The sequence below is a fragment of the Frankliniella occidentalis genome, unplaced genomic scaffold (assembly GCF_000697945.3).
Source record: "Frankliniella occidentalis isolate FOCC.00 unplaced genomic scaffold, Focc_3.1 Scaffold118, whole genome shotgun sequence".
Taxonomy (NCBI): Eukaryota; Metazoa; Arthropoda; class Insecta; order Thysanoptera; family Thripidae; genus Frankliniella; species Frankliniella occidentalis.
Genome location: NW_026267246.1, coordinates 355,228 through 371,949, shown reverse-complemented (window position 1 = coordinate 371,949; position 16,722 = coordinate 355,228). Strand labels below are relative to the sequence as shown.

Genomic DNA, 16,722 nt, shown 5'->3' with positions numbered 1-16,722 from the left:
TCGGTGGCTGAATTCGGACACACTCCTGGCTTCGCGGGCCAAGGGTGTGTTGTGTAGACAGAAAAACAGAGTTTTTGCGTCAACTATGCCCCCGAAAAAGCGTGATAAAGAAGGCGAAACTTCAAAAAATCAGCGATCGGAAGCTGCCAAAACAGACCATGACTTGTTTCTTCAAGCATTTGAAAGTAAGTACCTTTGAATCGACACGATTTAGTTTGTAGGTAGCCGCTATGCCCGGCCATTGCCACTGCCATCAACCCAAGGCTCGGCACGAATAGTAAACAGTTGTTGTCAAATAAATTGGATGAAATAGATTTATTCTAACGCCTCACTGGACTCCCCCTATCCTCACCCTTTGCAGGATACTTGTGGATCAGTTAGTAGTTCCTTATTTTGGTCCCCTAAAACTTAACATATATGAGGGAGAAAGGGCTTCCGAGCTTAGAAGGCCAGTTCCCTCCACTTATGTACAGGTTATGGCACCCTTTGCTTCCCGGATTCCACAATGGATTAAAAGGGCATGCATTTTTCTGCTGTTTTAAGTGTTGTCTCTCTTAACTATCTTACAAAACAATATTTCTGTTTGTGCGGCTAATTTTATTATGTATCCTATGGGCCTTCTATTATGAAGTAAATCTTAAGAATTTTCTCCAATTAGTAAATAAGAATGACTTGTTTATTTTGCTGTTTACATTCAAGATTTGTGCTACGGTTGCTATGGCAAAATTATTCTAAATAATAATCCATTATTATAAATAATGGATTTCATTTAGATAAATTTTGCATCCACCTTTCCTTATCACTTAAATGTTGCTTTTAATTTACACTTAATTCAATTTTTCTTACAGAACCAACACAAATTTATAGGTATCTTAGAGTTCGAAATGCAAATTCTGTGAGTATGACTTAATTCATTTTTCTGTGGGCATTTTAGTATCGGTCAACAACTTTGTAAACTGACTTTTGAATCTCAATACAGCCAATATTTTTACAACGCAATCTGAGCTACATGCGATACCGCATGTCAAGGACCCACAGAAGTCGTCAATCTTATGAGGTTAATAGCCTTCTGGAAAAAGTTTCAAAAAGTCTAATTCCTCCTGCTTTGAGAGGCGGTTTTATGACCCTTACTTTTCTTGGATTTTATGACAAGAAGCCTGGTCTGTATAAATTCATTTTTATTTGCATTTCTGTTCTGCTTAAATTCCTGTTCTTATTTTATATTCTTTTTAAATTTACAGCCACAGGTGAGGTTCCTAGAGAACCAGTGAAAGTTGAAACACTTCTTTTGAAGATATGTCACAAAAAGAGAAAAGACACTACAACTCCAGTTATGACAGTAAGCTACTCATCCTCTTTACCTAAAATTTTTGAAGCTCTGTCATATAATAACACTTAATTTCAATCTTTCTAAATTTTATAGGTGACAGTTGGAACAAGCATAGTCCCAACTAATCCTTCAGAGGATTGTCCCCCACCCAAAGCACCTACTGTTTCCATATCAGTTGACGAGTTTTGTGAGGACCAGAGTGAAGTTAAATCGTACCACCTTCTTTTGCGAGTTTACAATGCTCCTAATAATGGTTTGAATGGTACTACTAGTAGTGAACAAGACTTAGGTAATATTTTGTTAAGTCTTAACATATGTCCATTTCGCTCATACTGATTTTCCTAAATGCACATATTCTATTATTTTTAGGTGAGCCTCTTCCAAAGAGGAGGAGGACCTCATCAAGTCGCGATGAAATCAAGTTATTTGGGACAGACCTTGTGGTCTATGACAAACAGAAACACTGTCTGCTGGGTGACGGTGATTATGAACTTTTGATGGATGAGCTTGTTCATCCTAGAAATTTGCCCAGGAAGTTTCCTTCATGGGAGCAAATTGGAGACATAAGTGAGGTAAGCTACATTGTCTTAGTTGAAATTGTCATATTTGGTTTGTGTGTGTTTGCTGTCTATTGGATTCTTGACATTCGGGGTTGTTCACCTACATGCTGTTGTCATTTTTGAGGCTAGTAGAAAACAATATTTGTTCCCCAACCATTATTGTCTTATCCTTAAACCCCTTTACACTATCTCCTCCTACATGTCTAAAGAAAGAGAACAGTTAGGGGGGGAACAACCATGGAAAGACAGGAAGTACCATTTTAATTAAATGTATCTGAACTTGTTGCTTTTCTTTATTAAACTTGAGAATTTTATTTTGCATTTACCTCATTTTTTTACAGCATTGTTGTAATTTAGTTAGCTCATATCTAAGAGTTGTGTAAAACTATGTCATGTTTGAGTGGGAATTTAATGTAAATTATGTGGGTAGTGTGTTAAATCTTATTTCAGGTAGAAAGCACTACTTGTTTTTTGTGATGGTATGATTTTTTGGTAATAAATCAGATTGTTCTTTCTGGGGTCCTACTTAAACCTTGAAGTTTTAAAGAATTTCTAATTTTTCCTATGGGTTGTTGTGGGTTTAAAGACTTATGAAGTATGTGATGGTGTCTTGAGAAGAAAGTTTATATGTAGATCAAAGTTATGTTTAATTTGCCCACCTAGCTTGCACCTCTGCAGCGTCTGCGAGAATTCGCAGTAACAGAGTTTATGGTAAGTGCCAATTCAGCCAATGCTGATTGTGCCACCAAACCTTCACCCACTCACAAGGCAATGAATGTGCATTATGTACATATCTGTACAGTTGCTGGACTGAGTCGTCCTGGATAATGCCTTTGGTTTTTTGTCAAATTCCATCTCCATTGAAATATTTTTGAAATGCTTCATTGCCATAGTCATTTAACTTCAAATTTAGAGCATCACTTTACCTCTGTAGTCAATTCAATGAAAGATCTGTTATGTAAGAAATTTTCTAATTTGGAAGGTTGAGTGAAGTTGCCTACTACCACCTTGTTGTCACTTTTAAGTTAATTAACATATCTCATTTGACTAAAATCCTCTGGTGCCAGGTTACATACTTCAAGTCAGTTATAACTTTTTTTCCCTGGGTGTACCATTTTTCTGCTTTGCTTTTATCTTTCCAGCAAATTGGCTTTGCACAGCGCTTTGAACTTTGCACTGTTGATGTCTACTCTTAATTTAATGAACTACTTCTTATCATGTTCACAAATGCGAGGACCCTAGATCTTCCAATTCATTATTCATTTATTCCCTATGATGTTCACATAACATACAGAAACTTGTGTGTTCAGTCAGAGCATCTGCTGGAATGAAATGTTAATGGCTTTCAATGTAAATAACTTTTTTGGTTGCCTTTCAGCTTATTATCAGAAATTTGTACCTTCCACTGCCTAATTGCTTTCTGGGCTTAAAGATGTCTGTATTATATCCTGTGTTGTACCCTTGTGCTGTGAGACTGCTGTGTGAGTGTGTTAAAAGCAAACAAATATTAATCAGCTGTGGCATATGCGCTGACAGCGTGTCTTGACTCCGCAGGATTGTAACTCCTTTGAGCTGTTTGCAAATGGACCAACTTTGAAGTTCAAGTTAGAGTGGTCTCGGGAACAACGGAGCACTTTTGTTGATCGTCCTCGCACGGCGTCAAAGCGGGAAGAAGTCGTCCTTGATAACAATGGTAATAAAGAAAATCGTCAAGGTGAGTGGAGAGTTGAAATATTGCTCATTTTTCTGTTTTTCCATCTTTTTTAATTATTGATTGCTTTTTCCTCTGTTCGCTTTCACAGACCGAGCTGCTAAGAAACAAGTAGGGGAAAAGAAAGATGAAGATAAAAAGCTTGGAAAGAGACCTGTGATTGTGTACCAGTTCCACTACCACAACAATTCACGACAGCAGACTGAGCCCTGTTCTGATTTACACTGCCCATGGTGCTCGTTGGATTGTGGAACCTTGTACTCCCTACTGAAACATTTAAAACTATGTCATGCACGGTTTACTTTTACTTATACTGTAAGTTTTATTGCAAATTTTTGTGTTTTAACTCATTCTGGTTTGTCTTTTCAAACACCTTTGTTTAACAAATTTTTCACCTCAGCCACTTCCAAATATGGCACGAATTGATGTGGCAATCAATGAGTCATATGATGGGTCATATACAGGCTCTCCTCATGATGTAATAGCCCAGCCAGGAGGATCAGCTTTTTCTCGTAATGGACCTCAAATTCGAACCACTGTATCAAATATTTTAGTTTGTCATCCCAAACGTCTAAAGCCTACTATGTCAGAGTTCATGGAACTTGAAGAAGAATCAGGTGATCTGCAGAGATCTTTCATCACTGGGCACAACAGGTTGGCACTTGAAGTCTTGCAGAAATAAATTTAAGGACACAAGTGAAAATGAAGTGTTCATACTCATCTTAATTTGTAGATTGTACCACCATACTGTGACATGCCTACCTGTCCATCCCAAGGAAATGGAGAATGACTCTGAAGGTGAAAATGATCCTAAATGGTTGCAGACTAAAGCTATGATGATGATTGATGAATTTACTGATGTTAATGAAGGAGAAAAAGAGTTGATGAAGATGTGGAATTTGCATGTGATGAAAGAAGGGTAAGTTTCACACGCAGTCCTTAGACACTCAGTTCATAGGCTGTTATTTCTAAGTCACATGTTTTATTTTTTATAATTCTGGTACTATTTATTTTGTGATTTTATAGGTATGTGGGTGACTGTCAAGTGCCTTTGGCTTGTGCCAAGTTCCTTGAGAAAAAAGGAAAAGAGTTATTAGACAAAAATTTATACAGAAATTTTATAATTCACATGTGTAGTTTATTCGATTACGGATTGGTTAGCCCTGTTGTACTCTACAAAACGATTCAACAGCTTCATGAAATGATCAACGAATCCCATGCTAAATCTATGCGGAGTTCATGGGAGGCGCAGAAGGAACATTGGATAAAGTCTGGTGCCAAAGAAAAACAAAATACTCCTTCACATTTTAAGAACCAAGCCCCAACTGTGCTAAATGTCGATCCAAGTGTTCGCCGCAAATTGTACAGCCCAGGTTCTTTCAAAAGTGACAGTCCTAGTAGGCGTACTACTCAGCAACAAGATGATGATGAGGATGAGGAGGACGAAGATGAAGAGGATGAGGAGGAGGATGAGGATGAGGAGGAAGAAGAGGAAACCTCGAAAATGGAAAACCAAAAGAGTAGTTCATCGACATCATCGGGTTCCTCATCGGGGGATTCAATTAACAAGAAGAAAACTGTGCAGAATGGTACAGAGCCTGAAAAGAAGAAGTCATTTGTACCTAAGAATGGACTTGTGAATGCTAATAACAGTACTCATCAGAAAACCTCGTCCACAAGCAGATCTACATCTGAAGTTGGTCCACCTAGAATTTGTCAACCTTCATCTGAATCTGTTGATTCAGTGAGACGGAAAATCCCGTCGTTAAGCAGGTCCTCTCCAGTAGACACTCCGTCTTTGAAACTGTCAAAAAGTATGGATACTGTATCAAGTGAACCTCCCACCAAGAAAAAAATTATTGTGTCCCAACCTAATGGTAAACCTCAGGCCGTCTCCTCTCAAAATGCTAGTACAAATAATGACCTGAAGAGAAAAATGAATTCTACTGGTGGATCAAATTCGTCAACTTCTTTAAACTCAGACGTTAAAAAGAATGCTCCATCAGTCAATGGGCTGACTGTACCATCAAATGTTACCAAGGGCCTCCCGACACATGTTTCAGTTGATTCAAAGAAGCGCCTCTCACTTCCTGCTGTTAGTACTAGTAATACTAATAGCAGTGCTGGTAACACAGCTGCCATAAATGGGGACATGAAGAAGAAGCCTGCCACTAATGGTGTCTCTCCCTCATCTGATGGAAAGCTCTCATCTAATTGCACAGTAGAAATGGTTTCAATATCTGAAGTTGTTGCATTACCTGGTAGCAGTAAAGTATCACTGTCTTGCACAAATAGTGATGCTAAACGAAAGTCTAGTCTTGGGCAATGTCCTATTGGACCATCAACAAGCCAAGGCGATTGTGGAACACAAAGGAGGAAGTCCATTTCAACAGATTCAACTGCTACTACAGAAGCTGGCCTGGTGTTACTACGAAGAAAATCATTTTCTAGCAACCAAAGCTCAGAATCAAATGCTATTCAGGCACTAACCCAAAAAGGACTTGCTAGCTAGCGCTTTGCAAAGTTCCTGTTTCGGAATAGTATGACTTGGAGTATAAATATTTGAATTGTCAAATTTTAGGTGACTTGATGATGGCTTGGTTGTGTGATAGTCTATTCACATGTGTTCTATTCTTCACACTGCCAATGAAGCATATTGATGCTTTCATTTAATTCCTATGCCTTTGGCATATTAGTCAAAAGAAGTTGCACCACAATTAAATAGCATATTAGAAATTTTTATCTAATGTGTTAAATGTGTGTACATGCACTGGTATAAGGGTGTATGTGCACATTTACACGAGTGTGTGTGTCTGTTGATATGTATTATGTAATGTAATATTTTCATATTCTTTAGGATGATGTCACAGTTGATATCTTTATCATTTTTGACATTTATTATGACAACCGAGAGCTACAGTCTACTGCCAATTTGTGACTGCTCAACATGTTGATTGTTCCTCTTACAAAAACTATTGAATGGAACAGTTCTGTTACTATCTTTATTTCAATTGTGTTTAATCTCTAATTTGTGATCATAAGACGTGATGTCCAGCACTCCATTGTCATGGTTTGGTTAAGTGTTTTACTAAAACTCCATCGTAAGCTATCTTATGGGCCTTATTCAACACTTGGTGTGAAACTCATCCATTGCCAACTGCAATGTATTACAAACCTTGTTTATATGGTATACATGACTTTTGTCCTCTATTACTTAAGTTCCAAGTATATATCATAATGGTTGTCTCAGACCAGAACAGGTACTATTTGTTCTTGTATCTATATTCTTAATGTGTATTGCTCCTTGAGGAAAGGGTTGTTCTTTCTCAGGATCGCTCTTTTACTATCAGTTATTAGCACATCCCTTATTTTCATTTATGCATGACTTTTTATTGTAAAAGTTAACATATTTCCCAATTATTAAAATGATATGTGATTTTTGATTATTTTAAAAGATAACAATGCCAATGCCACAATTGGGAATAGTGTTTTGGCTGACTTGTTAACTTAAAAAGTTTCTGAAAGTTCCTGTCAGCAAATTTTAGTCTCCGACCAGAAATAATCTTCACATAGAAGTCTGATCAGTGGACAATGTTGTTGAAAATCAACAAATACATACCACAATGTATAATTTACAAGACTGAATTTCCACTTTAAATGGCTCTTGTTTTTTTTTTCTTTCTTTTTTTTTTTTAATTGTATGTTAATGCTACCTTTACTGCCTTTAAATTGCATACTTCAAAACTTGATATATTATCTCTATGTGATCTGTTTCTGCTTGTTACGTCAAAGGATTTTTTTTTTGTCTTGTAATGAGCTGAGTGAATTAGTCCTAATCTAAAATTGAGGGCATATGCATGTGCATTTTTCTGTAGTCTTTGCGAGGTGAATCCTGGTGGTCATTTTATAAGGTTGTTATTGTAGGTACATTACTGTCTTAAAAGTTCTTTTAAAAGCTCTTTCTTCTCTGTACTGGAAGTAAGTATGCCTCTGCTCACCTTTTTATTTCTAGTCTAGTCTAGACAGCATGTTGATAATTCAATTTCTGGACCATACATCTTGCTTACTGCAGAGTCAAATCAGACAATGTATTGATACTGCATTTCAAATATCAGGAGTCATATATGCCCTGTATGTATTTGGTTTTGGCCACACAAAGTTAAGTCAGAGGGAAGGAATTGTAAAATGGATCATTACATTATTACTTTAGTGCTGTGGCCTTATCAATGAAAAAGTAAATTCCTAATACTAGGTTTATTAATATTTTATTTTTAGTTCTGCTTGTTTTTGTATTTTGATGCTCTTTCCCCCTTCCTTTCAAATTGTACCTCTTTCACTTCATTAATGTTTTGTTTGCCATTTAAGAACTTTGTTGAGGTAGAAACCTATTAATTCTTTTTGAACATTTGTAAGTACCTTTCCTTTTATGGCTTTACACTAGTTTCTAATAAGTGGAAAAAGGGGAAAATGAAATAAAATCTGTTGGTGTACATATTGTCAGAAAAGAGTTTCGGATCATAGTCTTACTACAAAAAGCCAAAGATGGAGGGATGAAGTTCTTCTAAAAAAAAAAGAAAGGAAAACAACTACTAATTTTATCCATCATTTCCTATACTTCGCTGTGGTTTCCTAACTGGTTAAATGTATGTTGTGGTTGTTTCTTTTTGCAACATGCACTCTCAATCCTGATTGCTGCACATCGTTTTTTTTTTGTTATGACTGCTGAATTTCTAGGTAGGTGGTTTTTAAGGTCCGTGTAGACTTTTTTGAATGACAAAGCTCTAGTAAAATCACTACCACTCAATCTGTCATATGTACAGAAATTTTACACTGGCTGTAATATCTACTCTAAGACATATTTAGAATAAAAAGGGGAAAAAAGCAATTACTTTGTTATATAATATACTTACTGGAAACACAACAGGTTCTTTAAAGTTGCTAAGAGTTGCTTAACTGCCTTTAAAATTGACAAAATTGTCATTTTTATTTATTGAGATTGTTGTTTGTTAAAGTGTAATATATTTTGGCACTCTAAACTTGTCCACATCTGAATAGTGTATTTTTCTTGCATTTATACTGCCAGAATAATTCTTTTCAGAGTACTGTTCCAACAAACCTGAAATAAATTTATAGCGTGTGTGCTACATACTGACTTTTCACGATTTCTTTCCAATCACTTTATTGTCAACCACAATCTGCAATTAAAAAAAAACAAACCTAAAACTTGAGAAAATACTAAAACTGACTAAAACCACAAACACAAAATTACACAACATTCAAACTATGGCGGGAAGCCTAGCTTGATACAGTCTCGTGTCGGAAGGCGCAGATGTTGTCTGCTCTTTAGGGTTCATTCAGAGGGAGGAAGGGGAACAAGTAAAAGCCAAGAAGAAGAGGCCCAGCTCTAATCTTGAAAATATACACATTTTGTCAAGACACTTTCCCTATGCTGAATTGAACTATTCTGAACCACTTTTCGGAGTCTTGAATGAGTCAAATCGAGTTAGTTTTCTGTCCATATTTTTCCCACTAGCTTCTCATATGCTAGCACTCATTCATTGCACTCCTCAACATTCCCCCAGATGGTGGTGTAACTGCTGGTCGTAACTGAATCCAGAGAGTCCAGAACAAAACAAGCATGGCTGCCTCAACAACGCCTGTTGATGGCCAATTTTGGCGAAGTACGCTGATTCTCCGTTTACAAAATAGAAATAAATCTGAAAGCTACGCATTTAAAGATCTTATAGCTTTTCGTAAGTATTTCCATGACTCATACTTGTTATGTTCTGTTATTTACGATGACAAGGTCACATAACCTACAACTCTATGTCAGGTTTCGTAGAAAACATCACAAGAACAAGTTTATCAGTCCACTTATGTCATGCCCTGTGTGTCAATCATAGGGGTTTAAATATAATGGATCACTAGTCACGAAAGATTATTTCTCTCCGCAATTGCATCTGCCTCCTCAAAATCATCAAATCCATTCATTTATATTAAAATACCCCGATTGATTTCGATTGTTTGAGCTCGCCGTGATTCACCTGGATATAATTTTATGTAACACTTCTTGTTTGTTTATGAACTGTCTAGAGAAACTTGTTGACACCTTCTAAACTTGTGGTGCTTTGATGCACAATTCAACATATGTCATCTCCTGATCCTATTATACCCTACCTTTTATTTTTTTGAAGAGTTGGTGAGATTTTTAAATTTCTTGTTTTCTTATGTAGATAACCGACTTTTTGAAAGCTCCAACGCTCTCCGTGCCGAAAATCTGCAATTATCAGTTCAGAATGAGAAGTTACGGCTCGAGCACAGCGCTTCTACTGATAAGGCCTCAAGCGACAATAGTGGCAATGGATCAAGCAAAAGTCCGAATAGGAATGAAAAGGTACAGGTACTGGAACAGAAACTCCTCAGTCTACAAGAGGAGCTGACAGAAATGCATCGCAGAAAAGGTGAAAATGCTCAGCAGCTAGTTGATTTGAATTTAAAGCTTCAAGAGAAAGAGCGGCAGTTGCAATCTAAGGAAGCAAGGTATGACAAGTTCAATTATTTTTGTGGCTATTGTAAAACATGCAAGTTGATTCTGACAAGTTACTGGTAATCGCGTCTATTCAGCTTTTCAGAATGCCAGGCTGAAAACAGCTCTCTTAAAAGGGACATACAGGATTATCAAACAAACATCAAGAAACTTGAAAATTTAAATCAGATAATTCGTGATGAATATCAAGCTAACCAACTAGCCTTTGCTGCCCTAGAAGAAAAGCTCCGTAAAACTCAGGTTTGAGTTATCAGCCACATTATATCCTGAGATATGCACATGTTGTCAGTTTCTCTGTATGGTTGTGATAGTACTGTATATGTATATTTCATTTTTTTTTTTTGACAGGATGAAAATAGGCTTCTTGTTGAGCGCCTTGTTCGCTACAAGTCTAAAGATGCTGACAAAATGAATGAGGACAATGAAAACTTTCTGAGGTACGTTTTATAAGTATGATTGCATGAAGCATGTTTTGTCATTCTCAATTGAAGTTGTTCCTCTTCATTGTAGTTTTGTTTGGATATCTTAACCATAGAACATAATCATAACTGTTCTTAGAGTTAGCACATCTCTTACTCCTACACCTTTAGATTAACTGTTTGATGTAGCTAAATTCATAAAATAAAATCTGCAATTGTTTTTGTTGAGTTTAATGAAATTATATATCTTCTCTGCCCTTGGTTTTCTGATACCTAATTGATTTTTCTGTTTGCATTTATTTGGGTTTTGTTAAAGGGCATGGCTTATTTTAGTTTATGTTTGTGTAATTCAATAGAATTGAATATTTTGTGGTATACGAGACACTGCAAAGTTAAATGTCCATAGGGAATAATTTTTTTTTTTACACAGTGCTAGGTTTGGAACACGATGCAGATCATCGTGGTTTGCATCTAATTTGCTTTTTGCTGGGAAGAATGCTGTAGTAGAGCATTTCTTGTCGAGAAGGTTCTTCTTAACTCTGTTGTAGTTTTGTTGCACTTGTGTGGAGCATTGTGTTTTGAGTATCACATCTTTTTGAAACCAGCAACTGAACCAAACTGACAATACTCCTGTAGTTGGGGAATGCTTGGGTAATTTCTCATCTTGTTAAGACTCTAACAAAAAGTACGCTGCACTTTGGGAAAGAATATTGTACAGCATAGTACAATGTAAACCTAAAAATTCAGCACACAATGCAAAACAATCTTTTTGCAGTGGTGGGAGCCATAATACAACTTCTTCTCTCTTACATACCATTGATGGTCTGTTTAGTAGGTGAGTAAGCAATTTACTACACTGCTTTGATATTGTCCATTCCTAGCTCGTGTGAAAATTCAAGTCACTTCTCTAGGGGTTATCTGGAAATGGCTCACAAACACTACCATCCGTGTCTCAGACGGTCACTTCTTTCCTTGTGATTGATTTTCTGTTAGCATGGTTTAAGGTTCATGGTTCCTCTCCCTGCTGCTTTCGGGTTGAAGTTCGTGCATCCATGGGTACAACTCTGCATATCTAGCTGAGCCTTTGTTGTCTTGTGTTTGTGGGAATTTTTTGAGGTTTACTTCTCTTAATCAGGTCCAAGGAATGCTGTATATTTCATTTCCAGAGGTGGAGGTATAATAAGCTAAACATTTTCAATCAGAAATTGCTATTTAATTTTAAATGTCTGTTATTTCCTTTTTGTTTCAGGAAAAAACAGGCCAAGGTTCAAAAAGAACTTGAAGACGCAGCAAAGGAATCGCGTGCCGTTTCTCCTGAAAGTACTTTTGGTGATAGGGGAGATCTTGGTGCGAACCCATTTTTTGCATCTAATGTTCCGTCCAAGGCCATTAGCAAGTTTGTAAGTTACTTTTGTGAATTGAATGTAACTTTGATTTTGAGAACCACGTTCATAACTTTTTAAAAATCTCTCCCCCCCCCCCTCCCCCATCGCAGGAGGCCCATGACCAAGAAATTAATGCTGTGAAATGGAGTTCGCTCGAACGATTAGTTGCCACTGGAGGGGCGGACCGTAAAGTGAAGCTATGGGATATTTCCAAAGGTAAGGGCATTAATTCATTGTAATGTGTGCTGGGCTCATTGGAGGGTGTATGGTACCTAAGAACACCTTTCCATCTTAAACGCAGGAGGACAGCACGAGAGTAAGGGAGTGCTCGTGGGCAGCAACGCAGCCGTCATGTCAATCGATTTCGACTCGACGGGGAGTCTCATCCTGGGTGCCTCCAACGACTTCGCGACGCGCGTCTGGACTGTCTCGGATCATCGATTAAGGGTGAGTAGAGATCTGTCATCGTATGGTCGAGCGCCGTGCGGGGTAGGCAACTTGTTTGACACAGCAATCGAACCGGCCGTCGACGCGTCAGTTCCGTTCGTAGCGTGGAGGTCTGAAGTCTGAAGTAGTTGTGGGTAGATTAGCCACGGGCTATCGGGGCATGTCGCAGTGTACCTGTAGAAACTCAGTAGCCAGGCCAGGCCACGATTTAAACACGAGTGTGCTTGACTCTTTACACCGACGATGATCGTGGCTAAGCCAGCTGAAGTGACAGTTGGGCTGGGCGCTAGCACGCGGGCACGCGGACACATGCCCCCCCCCCTCCCCCGGCACGCCGCGTGCACTTGTGCCGTGCCGCCTTGGCGCGTCGCGCCTGGAAGTTGTGGGCCTTCTCGGAACGCTTGATCGCGTGGTGTTATGGGGGCCTGGCTGGCCTACCCGCTGCGCTCGCGCTGCGCCGGGGGCTCTGAAGCGCCGGCCGGACCGGACCGGCGCGTCTGCATCTCCGGCCCAGCCGTTAGCCTGCGGCCGAGTGGTCAAGTGCCATTTCCGGGTCGAGGGCCGGGGGGCAGAGCTCCGCAAAATCGCCGTATCCGACCGACCGTCGCGACCAGCCAGCGCTGACCGCCCGGCGCTTGCCCCGGTCGCGTCGCGGTCAGATACGTCGATTTTGCTGAGCTTTCGGCGCGCACTTCCGCGGGCATCTCCGTGGGCATCTCCGTGGGCACCTCCGAGGCGCCGCGTGGGGCGCCTGTGTGTTTGTGTGTGGGGGGGGGGGGCGCCTACTTGGCGCCTACTTGGCGCTTACGGAGCACTTACGGGGTGCCTACGGGGCGGGGCGCTTACGGAGCACTTAGGGGGTGGGTGCCTACGGGGCGCCTACGGGGCGCCTACGAGGCGCCTACGGGGCGCCTACGGGGCGCCTACGAGGCGCCTACGGGGCGCCTACGGGGCGCCTACAGGGCACCTACGGGGCGCCCAAGGGCCGACGCCAACCGGCAGCCATCGCGCGCCGCCGTCGCCTGTAAAACCTAGCCTACCTCCGCTCCGGGGCGGGGACCTCAAACGGGGTTACTTCTATCCCTTTTGGTTTGGTCGCTGCAGGAGGCCTTGTGGGCTGCGGCTCTGCAGGGGGCTGGGGGGCTGGCTCCAGAGGCACCCGCTTCTTGTGCGGGAGCCTTTCCCCCGTCAGCGCGGGGCGTATTGCCAAGAGAGACAACCGGTACCAAACGAAGCGACCATTTTTGTGCTTGCACTGTGGAGTCAAGTGTAAGACTGCCGTACTTCAGCTAATGTGGGTCACTGTGTCTCACATTTCCCAAAGTAGATCACAAGTGGTGCACGCGTTAGTGCCCTCGCTTTACCTAAAGTTGGTCCTGGGTGTTCTATACTTTAGACATTAGGCAGAGAGTCTCATAGTCTCATAGTCTCAGGTTCTCAGTCTTAGATTCTCAGTCTTAGAGTCCAGAGTCTTCGAGTCTCAGAGTCCAGAGCCCCAGTCTCTGAGTCAGAGAGTCAGTCGGTCGGTGGCCTGCAGCCTGCATGCAGCTCGCTCCCCCCTCCGCCGCGGACGTCATGCTCCTGTGTACTGTACGGCCGCCGCCGCGGTTCGATTTGCTCAAATTAGATGGCAATACTCTCCGCTGCCAGTAGTTTGTGGCGCCCAACATTTCAATAGCAGTAAACGACGAGTAAATCTGGCGCAACACGCAACGCCGTGCGGCCGTGGCGCCCCACGGGGCTCTATTCAGCCGCCTCCTTGTGGGGCTGATGGGGCGGCGATACCCCGCGCGGCAGCGCAGCGGCAGCGCGGCGGCAGTGCGTCCATCACGGGGGGTATTTACCGATGCAATAAGGGCAGGGCCCGCAGCAGTGCGGAGCAGCATCACTCAGTTTATATCAGATGATGCGTACATTGTCCGCTCGGGCCGCACTCGCTGCGCACCCACCTGCTCCCGCGGTGGTATGGCACCGCTTGCAGTGCTGGCCGCTGTCGCGCGATTATGTAGGCTGGGAAAATTTGAAAAATTACCCCCCCGTCTTGGCATCACCCCCGGTGGGCTCCGTAGATATTTATTTTTGCCGGCGTGTCGCGCCGAGGTCTCGTGCTCGCCGGCCGGGCGTCCTGCTGCACAATGCTGCCCGCGGTGCGCTGCCGGCCACAAATCAACCCCCCCCCTTCCCCTCCGCCCGCCGGCCTGTATGTACAGCCCCTTAGGAGAGCGGTCGTCTAATTGCTCTGTCAGTCATTTTTATAAAAATTATGCCATCACAATTTTGATGAGGGCAGCGTCGGCGGCGGCCGCGGAGGCGCGCGTGTCAGCGCGCTCGCGTGCTGAGCGGCCGAGGGGGGCGGCGGGGCCGTTTTTGTGCGCTGGCTGCACCCGCCGCACCGCGCCGGGCCTGGGTGGCGACTGCACGCGTGCGCGTGCGTGGTTGTTCGTTTTTGCGTTTGCGCGCGGGTGATAAATCAAAAAATAGCCTTCTTGCATTGCCGCCGTTGCGAGTCTCCCCGCTTTCAACAATGTCCGTATCCCCTGCGTGTATTGTTAATTGGCGGACGAATGACGCGAACGTGGCATGGTGGATCTATCTATCTATCTATCTATCTATCTATCTATCTATCTATCTATCTATCTATCTATCTATCTATCTATCTATCTATCTATCTATCTATCTATCTATCTATCTATCTATCTATCTATCTATCTATCTATCTATCTATCTATCTAAATCGAGAGAATCCGGCCTGCCCATCCTCGGAGAAGGACGATTAATTAAAAGTGTTGGAAATGAGTCCTCGCCTCTGTGCTGCGTTTATTAAGCAGAGATGGAGATTGTCTTCAAAAGCCCATATAAATGTATATTTATATCGCGGCGCGGAATAACCAGCGCGATGCATACATATTTGGGAAGCTCGAGGCGCTCTCCTCCTCCGCGCGCTGCGGGTCTCGTAACATTTTGTCGCTCTAGTCGGCCTCATCGGGCTGCATTTTTTATTCCCCCCCATTTTTCTTTCACCGAGAGGGCTCTCCTTTTTACTATCCTCGCGGGTTGTGCGGCTCGGTAAACTCTGTGCGTGTGTAAGAGCCGCCGACTGTCGGCCGACACGCCCCTCTGGCTGGCGATCTGATCCGATCTCGCGATCTGATAAAGCCATCGGTTTGATCTTCTCCTCCGCCCGGGTCATATATTTGCGACCCCGGCCATGTCGCGGGGAGCGTTTAGTGCCGGCCGAGCAGCGCGGCCCGCGGGGCAGGGCGGCCGCCGAGCGTCACCGGCACCCCGGCGGCCCTGCTCCTGCTCCCTGCTGGTCCGACCAACACCCAACGGCCGCCGTTTATTGAGTTGCAATTTGTACGTGCGCGGGCCGCGCCAGTGTCTACAGAGCTGGCGCTCGAGTCGAGGGGCGCGCGTGGCGCACGTGTACCGCCCGGCTCGCTGCGCCCAGCGGAGAGCGCGCCCGCCAGCGCACACACAGCGGCCGTTTTCGCCAAATTGGTGATTGGCAGCTGCACCGGACGGAACGACGACGAACCGCGTGGCTCGGACGTATGCATGCATGCGTGCGAGTGTGTGTGTGTGTGTGTGTGTGTGTGTGTGTGTGTGTGTGTGTGTGTGTTTGTGCGCGTAGCCTGAAGTTTAACGACGCCGTGCTTCTGAAAGAACTGTCTTCATTAACTCGTGTCCCCCGGGCTCTCGTAAAAGTCTATTTGCAGGACGCGCACTGTCCGGCCGCGGGGCGGGGCGCCAGCCTGCGCCAGTGCTCTTGGGGAGGAAAAAGCTCATTTGTAAAAGGCTTTACGTCGCTCTGCAAACTCAAATTTGCGCCGGCATTCCAGCACTCATTTAATGTTTGCCGAAGAAAGGGGACGTCACATTGTGGAGCGTGACGGGAACTTGTCGTACATCAGGGACATGTGTGACTTGTATGCGTTTGCACTCCGCCCAGCGGGTGACACTGCACCGGCCGCAGCCACACCAGCCGGCGCTGCTGCTCGCGTCCCTGGCGAGGTGCTCAGGAGGGTGGGACGCGCCGTGCCAAGGCCGGCCAAGGCCGGCCAAGGCCGGTTCGTTAAGCCTTTTCACAAGCCTCGCCCTCTAAGCCAAATGAATGGGCTTATTCCCTTATTCCCCTGCAAATTTTCGCTTGGCGCAAATGCGAGTGACAGAAGGCGGCGCGGCGGCGGCTTGGGGCTCGGGCTTGGGCTCGCCGATCCTTTTTGTACTCGCGGTGGAATGGAGCCCCCGGCGTGATGTCACCGGCGGGCTAATCACGGGCTGTCCCTGTGCTCCGGGAGGTGCCCCCTGCCCCCCCCCCCC

The 16,722-nt window shown here is 43.3% G+C and overlaps 2 protein-coding genes across 8 annotated transcripts in view; both read left to right on the top strand.

The window, feature by feature from the left end:
• Positions 1-6: 6 nt before the first annotated feature.
• Positions 7-8,753, top strand: LOC113204006 (polycomb protein suz12-A). 5 transcript variants are annotated; one of them, XM_026419001.2, is made up of 12 exons: positions 7-185; positions 849-895; positions 980-1,160; positions 1,242-1,339; positions 1,424-1,619; positions 1,700-1,902; positions 2,554-2,601; positions 3,445-3,604; positions 3,693-3,916; positions 4,002-4,255; positions 4,335-4,520; positions 4,628-8,753. In XM_026419001.2, exons 1-12 carry the CDS (start codon positions 86-88, stop codon positions 6,111-6,113), a joined length of 3,183 nt encoding a protein of 1,060 aa, XP_026274786.1. In that variant the 5' UTR covers positions 7-85; the 3' UTR covers positions 6,114-8,753. The 5 variants fall into 5 exon arrangements, with proteins under 5 accessions (XP_026274786.1, XP_026274787.1, XP_026274785.1 ...); XM_026419002.2 differs by having other exon boundaries at positions 3,427-3,583; XM_026419000.2 differs by having other exon boundaries at positions 3,427-3,604.
• Positions 8,754-9,016: 263 nt separating this feature from the next.
• Positions 9,017-16,722, top strand: part of LOC113204009 (autophagy-related protein 16-1) — a 21,989-nt gene continuing 14,283 nt past the window's right edge. The window contains exons 1-8 of one of the 3 annotated variants that reach the window (XM_052270336.1): positions 9,017-9,354; positions 9,835-10,141; positions 10,226-10,388; positions 10,497-10,585; positions 11,343-11,402; positions 11,817-11,967; positions 12,063-12,168; positions 12,254-12,399. In XM_052270336.1, the coding sequence (XP_052126296.1) occupies positions 9,240-9,354; positions 9,835-10,141; positions 10,226-10,388; positions 10,497-10,585; positions 11,343-11,402; positions 11,817-11,967; positions 12,063-12,168; positions 12,254-12,399 (1,137 nt within the window). In that variant the 5' untranslated portion in view covers positions 9,017-9,239. The remainder of the gene's footprint in view (positions 9,355-9,834; positions 10,142-10,225; positions 10,389-10,496; positions 10,586-11,342; positions 11,403-11,816; positions 11,968-12,062; positions 12,169-12,253; positions 12,400-16,722) is intronic. The other 2 variants (XM_052270337.1, XM_052270338.1) reach the window with 2 other exon arrangements.

Excerpts from the sequence above, each read along its gene's own strand:
- LOC113204006 (XM_026419000.2), top strand. The coding sequence starts at position 86 with ATGCCCCCGAAAAAGCGTGATAAAGAAGGCGAAACTTCAAAAAATCAG. Across the intron at positions 1,161-1,241 it reads ATTTTATGACAAGAAGCCTG|CCACAGGTGAGGTTCCTAGA; the intron begins GTCTGTATAAAT and ends TTAAATTTACAG. Across the intron at positions 1,340-1,423 it reads CTACAACTCCAGTTATGACA|GTGACAGTTGGAACAAGCAT; the intron begins GTAAGCTACTCA and ends TAAATTTTATAG.